At 38.3% G+C, this 12,752-nt stretch overlaps 1 protein-coding gene across 2 annotated transcripts in view; it reads left to right on the top strand.

The window, feature by feature from the left end:
* MAOA (monoamine oxidase A) overlaps window positions 1-12,752 on the top strand; it is a 48,039-nt gene that overhangs the window by 18,305 nt on the left and 16,982 nt on the right. For both annotated transcript variants that reach the window (XR_006739536.1, XM_036460506.2), the window contains exons 4-5: window positions 11,394-11,498; window positions 12,204-12,295. Coding sequence is in view for 1 of the 2 variants with exons in the window: in XM_036460506.2 (XP_036316399.2) it covers window positions 11,394-11,498; window positions 12,204-12,295 (197 nt within the window). In the remaining variant the exon portion in view is untranslated. The remainder of the gene's footprint in view (window positions 1-11,393; window positions 11,499-12,203; window positions 12,296-12,752) is intronic.

Genomic DNA, 12,752 nt, shown 5'->3' with positions numbered 1-12,752 from the left:
TGTGTTGGATCCCTTGCTTACAATAGTGTTTCTTTTGGAGTAGGGACATTTAGTTATTTATCTATTTACTTATTATTCTTTTAATCCTCACCTGAGAACAGATAGAAAGAGAGAGGGAGAGGGAGAGGGAGAGAGAACACACCAATTGGTTGCCTCCCATACACACCCTCACCAGGATCAAACCTGCAACCTAGGTATGAGCCCTGACCATGAATCAAAGCCACAACCTTTTCGTGTATGGGACAACACTCTACCCAACTGAGCCACAAGGCCAGGACTAGGGACATTTATATTAGAGGTGCTTTTAACACCTTTCCATATCAGTTCACAGAAGGTGTTTGTTTTGTCTTTAAAGAAAGTTATACTTTTACTTTCAATCCCTTTCAGTAGGAAAGTAATTTAAAGGTGTTTAGGTACTTGAAGAGATGCTACTTATCATGTCTTTGTCTCCTTTTTATTCATCCCCCAAATTCATCTCTTCTGAGTTATCTCATTTGAGCTTCCCAAGTAATAAGCATTACCTCCCCGCCCCCCCCCCCCCCCCCCCCGATATTAAAGATGAAAAAACAGAGGCTCAGGGAATTTAGAAGCCAAAATGAGGCTTTCCAGCACTCAAGCTCAGGGTTCTGTGGGCTAAACCACTTTTTCCCTTATTCAATGGAAAGAAAGTCAACTTGTTTATTAAAGAGTTCTCTAATAAACTGTTTTAAGACACAACAAAAAGGACCTGCCATTTTGGCAGTAGGGGCTCCTGAGGCATGAGCTGTGCCTGCGGGACTTATGTGTTCCATTCGCCTGGGAGGCTTTCTCTCTTTTCTTGCGAAGTCCGTGAGTCCCACATCTGGAGCCCCTACAGGGAGCAGCTACACTTAGCAGGCTGAAGACTACAGATGGCTTTTATTATTGTGCTAACTATTAAGTCCAGAGGTCTAGCACCTGGTTTGGAATTATTGGTTATACTTTGTGATAAATGATTTATATAAATTCATTAGTGAAATTATATTCAAGGTAATAGTGCTTTATTGTATGCCAATATATTTTGCCTTATTTTTAAAAAGGAAAGAGAAAGAGGATTTAAAGTAATTTTTATAAATTAGGGTTAAAGATGGAAAAAAGACAATAGGTAAGGCTAGGCAAATAATAATGGGCCTGTGCTCATGATATGAAATTTAGTTTTGATTGTAGAAATGAGGTAATGCCAGAAGGATTATTTGTTTTCTCTCTAAATTACAGTTATAAGTATGTTTTTAAAAGCAGAGAGACTAAAAAATTATTTTTAAAAACATATTCTATTGATTTTTTACAGAGAGGAAGGGAGAGGGATAGTAAGTTAGAAATATCGATGAGAGAGGAACATCGATCAGCTGCCTCCTGCACACCCCCAACTGGGGATGTGCCTGCAACCAAGGTACATGCCCTTGACCGGAATTGAACTCGGGACCCTTGAGTCCACAAGCCGACGCTCTATCTACTGAGCCAAACCAGTTTCGGCTAAAAATGTTTACATATTTTCATCATGTATTCACTATAAAGGTATATTGATGTAGCTGGTAAAAAAATAGTTTTTTTTAATAACTTCCTTTGTTTTTCACATCCATTTTTAGAAGATTTCATCTACTTCTCGTAGTCATAGGAAAGCTTAGTGACAGAAATTACTTTTAAAGCCTTGTTTAGAAAGCTAGGTCAGCATTAGCCATTTTCTCTCAAAGGCTTCTTTTATTCCCCTATAAACTTTTAGGGATGAGCCTCTGCTTTAGTTTCCAAGAGAATAAAGTTTCTATTCAGTTGAAGTGACAGCCCAATATGTAGCAAACTCAGCTTAATTATTAAATATTTTCCTTCATTAATGTTTAAACAATTGTGGCACATAATACACATGAAAGTTACCATCTGAACCATGTTTAGGTGTATATTTCGGTGATGTTAAGTACATCCACACTGTTATACTACCATAATCCACAGAACTCTTTCATCTTCCATTCATTTTTAATAGGGAGTTAATTACTACAGAAACTGAACAGTACTTTAGAAATCCCCCTCCTGCCTTTTTGTAAATCAGACAAAGGATTTCTCTCACTAGGCTGTGGACCTTTGCAATGAACTCCTCAACTGGGGCTTCAACATTTTGGCTAATGGCAAAAAGAACCTTATAAACAGAATGAAACATTACATAAGCAGATTCCTCAAGAGAAATGACTCTAGTTTCCATGATAACCCAACTTCTGGAGGTTTTGACCTCTCAGGTTGGCATGTAGTTGCCAGATCGAATTTAACATCTCCTCCTTCCTCCCCACTTCTTGCTTTCTACTTCCTCCCTACTCTGAAGTCACTACCCCTATTGGAGTATGCACCCACTACCCCAACCAAAAGGCTTAATCATTGGTCCAGAATTTTCAAACTTTTGCAGAATAGCCTTCTAACTGTTAAAACCTTAAAATAACTTATTATGTCCCATGAATTCCATACCATGCTGGGCACTTCCAGAAGAAGGGAAGTTCCCTTGTCCTATGGGCTCGCTCTGATACAACCAGAACATCTTTTTTATCATTGTCCTGTCCTGCCACTTAACAGGATTGACTCTGCTATATAGCCTTCTCTCTCAGCTGTGGACTCCAAGGTTTTCACTACTGTGTCAAACTCAATGAACAAATAACTTGAAAATCTAGTGGACCTCAGAGTTTCAGTAAGTGACAGTTATCCTTACTTTAGAGACGGGAGAAAGTTGTTAGAGTACAAGTATTTGATTTAAGGTCCTACAGAAATATATGCGAGAAAGACAGACAGATAGATAATTTAGTTGATAACTAATCTTAGCAAACAGAAAAAACTGGAGAGACAAATAATGATAATAATGTTGATACCTTATATTTGAACAGTCAGTACTTTTTCAAAGCATTTCATTTTTTTTCTTTTTTTTCTATATTGATTAAGGTATTATATATGTGTCCTTGTCCCCCCATTGCCCCTATCCACCACCACTCATGTCCTCACTCTCCTGGTGTCTGTGTTCATTGGTTAGGCTCATATGCATGCATTCAGGTCCTTTGGTTGATCTCTCCCCTTACCCCACCCTCTCCTGCCTTCCCTCTGAGGTTTGAGCACCTGATCGATGCTTCTCTTTCTCTAGATCTGTTTTTGTTCATCAGTTTATGTTGTTCATTATATTCCACAAATGAGTGAGATCATGTGGTATTTATATCTTTCTCTGACTGGCTTATTTCGCTTAGTTAGCATAATGCTCTCCAGTTCTATCCATGCTGTTGCAAATGATGATTTCCTTCCTTCTTTTTTTACCACAGAGTACTATTCCATTGTGTAGAAGTACCACAGTTTTTTAATTCACTGATCTGTTGATGGGCACTTAGGCTGTTTCCAAATCTTAGCTATGGTAAATTGTGCTGCTACGAACCTAGGGGTGCATATATACTTTCTGATTGGTGTTTCTAGTTTCTTGGGATATATTCCTAGAAATGGGATCACTGGGTCAAATGGGAGTTCCATTTTTAGATTTTTGAGGAAACTTCATACTGTTCTCCACAGTGGCTGCACAGTCTGCATTCCCACTAGCAGTGCACAATGGAGTCAAGATAGTCTCTTCAATAAATGGTGTTGAGAAAATTGGACAGATACATGCAAAAAAAATGAAACTAGACCACCATCTTACATCATACACAAAAATAAACTCAAAATGGATAAAGAACTTAAATATATGATGGGAAACCATAAAAAAAATTAGAGAAATCCACAGGCAGCAAAATCTCAGACATATGCAAAAGCAATATCTTCACTGATACAGCTCCTAGGGCAATGGAAACTAAAGAGAAAATAAACAAATGTAACTACATCAAATAAAAAGCATCTGTATAGCAAAAGAAACCATCAACAAAACAACAAGAAAGCCCACTGCATGGGAGAACATACACTTAGTGGTCAGATTATTATGATTGAAAGTATAATAATCTGGCCACTCAGTGTGTGTGTGTGTGTGTGTGTGTGTGTGTGTGTGTGTGTGTATTAGAGGAGGCCCGGTGCATGAATTTGTGCATGGGTGGGGTCTGGCCAAGAGGAGGGGATATGGGCGGTTGGCTGGCCTGCCTGCTGGTCGAACTCCTGGTGGAAGGGACAATTTGCATATTAGCCTTTTATTATATAGTATATACACTGAGTGGCAAGATTATTATGCATTCAGAGATCATAATAATCTAACCACTCAGTGTATTTTCTAATGTTATCATCGATACCGGTTTAATCTATAACATCTATAAGGTACTCATACAACTTAACAAAAGGAAGATAAAAAACCCAATAAAAAAATGGGCAATGGATCTAAATAGATACTTTTTGAAAGAGGACATAAGGAAGGCCAGAGACATATGAAAACATACTGAAAGTCACTAATCATCCAAGAGATGCAAATCAAAACAACAGTGTTGTGCCCTCTTACACCTGTCAGAATAGCTGTCATCAACAAATCAACAAATGACAAGTGCTGGCGAGGATGCGGAGAAAAAGGAACCCTTGTGCACTGCTGGTTGGACTGCAGACTGGTGCAGTCATTTTGTTTTTTTTTTGCTTTGTGTTTGAGTTTAATGCAACCAGAAGAAAATAATTCTAGATGGGATCACAGAAAATGTTAGTGTAAATTATACTTAAATGTAATGAACACTTTGATCCTGAAAGCTGTGGAACTGAATCCTTTTCCTTTAAAAGACCACCTTTGTTAGATTTTTCAAACAGAACAATTACTGTACTCCTAGTACATTTCATCTCATTCCCGTAGCTCTCATGTAATTTGTCAGGCTCAAATTATACACAGTAAACGTCAGGCTGAGATTTAATTTTGTGTGTTTGCCAAAGTACCCCATGGCCTAGTTTCCACTCCGTATTCATCAGGCTTCAGAGACGATGGGAAAACATCACTATTGGCTCACACTTGCTGACCAGCAGCGGCTGATAAAAATAGCACAGATTTGGGCGAAGTTGCTAATCTACATAATTGGGCAACCACCAAAGAACTCATGAGTATCTGTGACTTTTCCCAATATATAGATTTAAAAATAAATATTTTTCTGATGGTATAAATGTTGGAAAGACTGTGCTAGGAATCTTATGGCTCCTGGTCCACCCTCCTGGTCCACCCTCCCTCCCACTGAAAATCCTCATCTTGTCTTCGCCATCGTGATCACAGGAGCCATGTCTGAGGTAACTCCATCCAGTAGAGGGTCAGGGCTGCATCTGCCCAGTCACCAGGATGCACAAGGCGAAGGCACTCAGTTAACACCCCTTGACCATCTTAACCTGCTCTGACGTACTTACTCTGTCCTGCCCAGTTCTAGTTGCAGGGGGCAGGAGTCCAAGCCAGAGACTCAGCACAGAGCACTTTCAGTTTGAGGCAAATGTACACATTATTTCATTGCATGCCTCTTATTCAACTCCTTGTTGTGGGATGATGTGCTCTTGTCCAGGAGAGATGTACATGAGAATTCATTTCCATTTATAGCATTTAGAAAATGAGTCTTCTGGTTATAGCAGCTCCTCTTTCTAGCCTGTGTTTTCCCATGTTCTCCCAGGCTGCAGCCAGTGCCAGCCAGAATAGGAAGAAAGAATGCTTAAGGGAATATTTTTCTTAGGAACATTAATCCCAAAAGTTGTTTGCCAAAGAAGGGTTTTGTTGGTCACATAAATTTTGGAAGTGCTCCATATTCTATCTTTGAGGGCCAAGATGTTCATTAGCAAATTAGGAGTTCTATGAGGATTGGCAGTTAAAATTTTTGTTTAAGCTAGTTAACTATAAGCCAGGATTTCCAAATTTCTGACCATGGAACCCGTTTTCATATACTCTCCATAAAGATCAGAGTCAGAAATGCTAACATAGGAAATGTTTTCAGAGTTTAGGCTCCCTAGGGAACTGGGTCTTCCATCTTTTACTTTTTCCCTTCAGCATCTTGTATATAGTGAATTCTACTAAATTTTGGTAATATTGAGTATGGCTGTTGTAGAAAAGGTATGTGTGTGGTACTGATATAAAAATCAGTGTTAAATTGGCATTCATTAGAAGGTCTTTTGTGAGTTGGGAAAAGAGAAAGTCATTTGTGTAGAAAAAAATAGGATTGGACTGTACAACTCAGTGCCCACTGTGTTAGCTGATAGCTGTGCGAGACTTGAGAAGAGGGGCTGAGAATAACATCCAGGAACGTGCACACATCCAGGAATGTGCTCCCAGCCCTTGAAGTATGCAAAAGGTTGTAGGTAACAATTTGGTAGAACTTATAAATGCGAGAGCTAAACGTGGTATGAGATGGACTATAAAAGCAAGGACTCCATACTCCGTTTTATTTCTTCATTTAAGGTGCATTTATTGGAACCTTGCTATTTACAAGACACTGTAGGAGATAAACATGTGTGAGGCATAGTCCTTCTCGGGCACATTGAGACTAGTCAGGAAAGTAAGACATGTACATAAATCAGTTTAATACATGTATAAAATGGCGAGGCGCCATAGGCACCTTGTGCGATGAGATGAGATAAGCAGTAATGGGTGTGAACTACAAAATGAATGCTGCTTCACTTTTGTTCTCTAAATCTCAGATAAGCATCTATCTTGTGACCTGCCCTAACCATAAATATATAGGAAATAAAATTCTGGGAAATCCATTGCAGCCTGAACAAGTTGACACAGTATAGATAGAGCCATCACACCATCGCTTTCCACTCTCACTTTTTTTCTTTTTTTTCTATTTTTTTATTTATTAAATTATTATCTGTGTACATATTTTAACATTGCCCCCCCTCCCATACATACCCTCCCTCCCCAGAGTCTCACTTTCTCAGTGGGCCCACACCAAAGTGTCATGGCAACAAGGATGGGCTCAGCAACCTGATGTTCCACTCGTCAAGCCCAATTTAGCATTGGCCATCACCAGTCATTAGGGAAATGCAAGTCAAAACGAAGATACTGCTTTGCACCCACCAGGATGACTCTAATAGAAAAGATAGACCGTAACCAGTGTTATAAGGATTAGGAGAAATCAGAACCCTCACACACTGCTGGTGGTAATGGAAAATGGTGCGGCTGCTTTGGAAAATAGTATGGCAGTTCTTCAAATGTAGTGGGGGAGAATGGAGAGCGACTGTTAATGAGTAAGGACTTCTGCCTATGACAAATGCTGTAAAATCAAATGTGATGGTCACACAACTCTGAATATACCCCAAACCATTGCATTGTGCAGTTTAAATGGATGACCTATATAGTGTGTGAGTGATATCTTAAAGCTGTTAAAATGCTCTGTCAATTATTTTTACCTACCTAACAGCTTCCAGAGGAACTCATATTATTTACATTGCAATTGCTTTGTTTGTAATTTCTCTATATAATTAGATAAAGGGTTTTGGGAAAGATGGCATAACTTTTTACTTGAAACCTTTCATTCTTGATGATGTATCATCATTTATACCTGAGCATAATGGTTATCTTTTGCCAAAGATGGGACTGCACAACTCAAGTGCCCACTGTGTTAGCTGATAGCTGTGCAAGTCTTGAGAAGAAGGGCTGAGAATAAGATGAAATGCCAGGCCATGAACAAACTTCCAGGGACACGCTCCCAGCCCTTGAAGTATGTATGAGGTTGTAGATAACAGTTTGGTAGTACTCATAAACATAGAGGGAGCAGAGGCATGAAAATGCAAACCGTAACAGTTGTGCAAATATAACAACAACAAACCCAGATGGTGGGTGAGTTTCTGTGGAAACAGCTGGGCAGAGGAAAAGGAACAGGCTGGGGACTGGGCCCTGGGGGAGTCAGCGGATGGGAGTCAGTCAGGGTATGGCAAAGAATGGGAACTAGGTAAAGACTGGGGAGAACATCCCAATGGGATAGATTTCTTCCTTGTCTATTATGCTGGCTTTTTCAAGTGGAGTAGAACTATGTATGTTTGAAGAGAGCTTGGCTACCTGCATTAATTATTAATACAGCACAGTACTGTCATCCTATTTAATGCATCTCTTTAGATTATTTCTTTATTTAAAGCATTATTGTGAACTATAGAAGAGAAGCCACTAAAAGATTTCCCTTATAGTGTTGTCACAAGACAATGGGCCTAGAAGGGAGCCAAGTAACTCAAATGGGTTGGACACACATGTTCCTAAACCAATCCAGAATATATCTGTTTATTTTCAAAATGATTAAAGAAAAATAGTTGGCAGCTTTCCTCAGTGGCCTATGATACTCTCTAATAACACTCACTTCCTTTTGTTTAAAATATAAAAATAAAGAGAGACGAAACTCTAACATGCCAATCAGTAAATGTTACCTTCTTACTATAAACTTGGCTTATCTTATATGAACAACAATCAAAAATAACGTGGGAGCCATAAACTGCCGTCATCTGGCAGCAGTCTCCTGTTCTTAGGAACATTGGTGGATTGAGGTTGTGGTTCTCAAAGGGACTTAGTATTTTGGGCAAAATTTCCAGGACACTGTGTTCTACTGGACATCAACAACCTCTGTCCAATCAAAGATATCCTTTAAAGATTAGAGGCCACTCTGGAAGGGTCTGAACGTTTCCGTGTTCAGTACAGGCACAAAATGAACTTGACCTTTGTTCAAGACTTTTTTCTTTTATTTTTAAAGAGCGCTAGACATATGGGAGTATTCCTGAAGTTCTGCCTCACTCTTTTAGGTTGTAAAGGCATTTCTGCTGATAAGATTTAGGATTTAAGATTCTGTGGTTTAGGATTGAGAAACTACTGATACCTTTGTGAGAAAACTACGCATTACATTTAAGAGGCTGAGAAAATCTGATTAGCAGGCAGTTCTCAGCGAACAGACATCTCAGGGCCCTCCCACTGCACTACTTTGGAGATTCAAACATGCAAAAAGTAGTCTCAAGAGTTATCTTGTGTAGAAGTAGGCCATAGAGGAACTAAGTCTTCCAGGGGCTTCTGAGAAAGTCAGAGGTGATATGTATGTGATAGTTTCTACATATATGCATTTGTTTAGTAGATTTTGGTTTTCTGTGGAATAAGAGCAGAGAAGCTAGGAAATGATGAGTGAAATTAATAAAATCCCTTTATCAACTTGGTGCCTCTGTCAGCAGGATAAAAATTAATGTAACAGTGGGTCTTTATTAACTTTTTAGAATATTCCATGGCACCCATTCCTACCCGTGTTTCCCCGAAAATAAGACATCCTCCGAAAATAAGACCTAGCGTGTGGAAAGATAAGACATCCCCTGAAAATAAGACCTAGCGCAACTTTGGGAGAAAAAATTAATATAAGACACTGTCTTATTTTGAGGGAAACAGGGTAACAAAGATTGCCAGGCTAGGCTCTTCTCTCTCACGGAACTCTTCATTTCTGCCATTTCTGTTCAACAAGGCTAAGCTCATGGGGGCTTTAGGAGCTTGCATGAAACCATACTGTGTTTGGCGCTGCCCTGAGAAGAACTTCCATTAGGAATGTGGGGCATGTTTTGTTGAATTATATTTATAATACTTTTCTTTTTAAAAATATATTTTATTGACTTTTTACAGAGAGGAAGGGAGAGGGATAGAGAGTTAGAAACATCGATGAGAGAGAAACATCGATTAGCTGCCTCCTGCACACCCTTACTGGGAATGTGCCTGCGATCAACGTACATGCCCTTGACCAGAATCGAACCTGGGACCCTTCAGTCCACAGGCCGATGCTCTATCCACTGAGTCAAACCAGTTATGGCTGTAATACTTTTCTTAATGTTCTCAGACGATCGAGCATATTTAATTTTTTTTAAAAAATGTTACAAAGCAAAGATAAGTTTTTGTGAGGCTATTAACTTGAGTATAAATTCATCTTATAGAGGAAAATGTAAAATTTTCCAATTTTAATTAAGGGAAGAATTATAACAAGAACCAGCTGTTGTGAGGACTGCTGGTGAGCTTACCTAATCTCATTCTCCTCCCTCTCCATAGCTATTTCTGTGTTCTGGGTAAAATGTCTCTGCCCGTTTCTCTCAGAATATAGTCCGGCATTTTCCAAAGATGACCTTGTTTCCTCAACACCATCATATGCCCCAGAGCTTTTTAGTCTCTGTTTTTACTCTTTAGAATTATAAAAAATATGAGGGGAAGGTTTATAAGTGTCACATTTCAAAGTTCTCACTGGGGAAGTTTAAGATGTCTCTAGAACAAGCCTATCTCAACATTTCATCAACCATATGGGAAGCCGGAAAACAATGTTTATTAGCAAATGCTTTGGGAACAGAGAATTTCCTTTCTACTAGTTTCTAGCTAATGTCCCAGGGATTTCATTTCCTCATATATAAAATTGGGATATTCATAGTGCTTGCCTCTTCAGGATTGGGGTAAGCATTACATAAGATAATGCATATGAAGAGCTTAGGCCACTGCCAGGCATGGAGAAAGATCTTAATAAATGTTAGTAATGATGATAAAGAATTTGGAGGCTTGAAAAGTATTACAGCAGAACAACATGGTATTTTCAGATAAGAAATCAGATCATGTAATCTGCCAAGGTTATTTGAATTTGTTACTGTGGAGGAGAAAATCATTTCTTTTTCGCTTACTGGCTGCATATATTTTTACTCAGTTGGAGTGTGTGTGCACACATGAATGCAGATGCTGTTATGTTTTATGTCCCTGCCTTGATGGTCAAGAGTTTTGTGTTAGCCCTTTCTAAAGCATCCAACACAGCTATTAATGTTGTAAAGCGCATACAATAGGCCTTCTACAAATATCTAATGTTTTTATTTGATAAAAATCAATATCTCATGCAAAATTAGTAGATATTGCTACCTTACAAAGATTTACAAGATGTTTATTTTTAAAGAAAAAAAAAAGAATTGAATTAAGAAATAAGGCCTTAAAAACTACCTAGACCTGTTATTTTTGAGGATCCTGTTACTTTGAAAATGGCTCTTAGGTTCGCTGGTTTTGAGTTTTTAACCTGTTAACCGAGCGGGACCTATAAATAAGTCAAACGTAAACACTATCGGGAACAGGTAGGACATATGAATACGTCCTTGAAATATATGTTGCGCCCTAAGAGGGACGGTATATATTTTTTGTAATCTTTATAATTGTTTGTAAAATTTATAATTTTTTAATTCGATGTTTCCATTTTTTTGTTGGTATTCTTTTCTATTTGTTTGTAATTTTGTATTTTTCTTTGTGCTTTATATATAAATAAATGAAAAAATATATATTTCATTTATTTTAATTAAGAATAAATAAAAAATAATATAAAATTATGTCCGCTGGGCGTGACGTACTGACACGTCCTAGTGAAAGAGTATGCGCCCATTGTACGTTGCTTAATTAAAAAGGGAACTCCCCGGTTTATAGGTTAAAATGCTGACCTCACTCAACGCATTATCCTTTTGTTTTTATGTTACAGGGGAAATCTTACCCATTTCGCGGTGCCTTCCCTCCAGTCTGGAACCCCATTGCATATCTGGATTACAACAATCTGTGGCGGACAATGGATAACATGGGAAAGGAGGTAAACAGTGTGCTCAGCTAGCACATGACCTGTTTCTAAAACAACAATAGCAGCTCTTTAATATCCTTCCACAGCACAGGGAACATTGCTCTGGATTATGTCACAAATCACACCCATAGCTCTGCAAAGTTGGTTGTATTTCCACTTTATAAACGAGGGAAATTAGTTCCAACGGGTTATGTAATTTCCCAAGACCACACAGCAAGGTAGCCAGTATTCAAACCTACATCCATCTAATACTAATGCCTGTGTGCTTTCCGCTCTGTGCCACTGAGAACCTAGTGATTTATGTTCACCAGGTATCCTACTTAGAGTTGTCTTACCCCTATGTGATGCCACTTCAGTAGTAAAGGAGAGAAATATTTGCGTCCCTAAAGCTTTTTGTCTTAGTCTCAGGCTTTGTAACATCACTCTCTCAAGCTTAAATTGGGGACTTAAAAATTGGGGACTTAAATTGGGGACTTAACTTCAGATAATAATTATCATCAAAATTTATTAATTTTATATATGTATTACATATTAACACAAGTATGTATATGCTGCTATTATTGTTGTTGTTATTATTGCAACAGCATTAGGGCATAGAGTCCAAAGGGGTATCCATCCCAAACTTACCAGTTTTCAGAGGTTTTTTTCTTAGGACATCTTGGCAGAGCAGTGGGCAGTAACCATCACACCTGCATATGAGCCCTTCTTTCTCTGTAGATTCCAGCTGATGCACCATGGGATGCCCCGCATGCCGAAGAATGGGACAGAATTACGATGAAAGAACTCTTTGATAAAATCTGCTGGACAGAGTAATTTTGATTATTTAAAATTTACTTTTATATTCCATCCTGATTCTTTCTATCTCATCTTGAACTGCAGCATTTTTCTTTAAAAGTCACTGGGAAAGAGTTAAGAGGAAACCTAATGATTCTCCAGTCAGTGGCAACATTGAGGGCACTTAGAGATTTCAGAGCAGGTTTGAACATAAAATGAACCTAAAACATAAGTAGGTGAATGAAGTAGAACTTTTTTAAATAAAAAGGTTCTGTGATTTGCAATAAAACAAGTACTAATGTTTTCAGATTATATAGCAGTCCGCTACAGAAGCAATTTGGAAAGATATTAAAGTAATTCCATGTAGATATAAAAATGTGAAACTAGAAGGACACTAGTATATTTAACAAAAATATAAACTATATACTCTTTTCAATGAAAATCTGCGTTATTACCCGAGTTACAGATTATTCAGTCATCATGTGGGGCTGC

Source organism: Pipistrellus kuhlii, unplaced genomic scaffold (genome assembly GCF_014108245.1).
Source record: "Pipistrellus kuhlii isolate mPipKuh1 unplaced genomic scaffold, mPipKuh1.p scaffold_m20_p_32, whole genome shotgun sequence".
Lineage (NCBI taxonomy): Eukaryota > Metazoa > Chordata > Mammalia > Chiroptera > Vespertilionidae > Pipistrellus > Pipistrellus kuhlii.
Note: the sequence above shows the minus strand (reverse complement) of the source record. Positions and strands in the feature narration are given on the sequence as shown.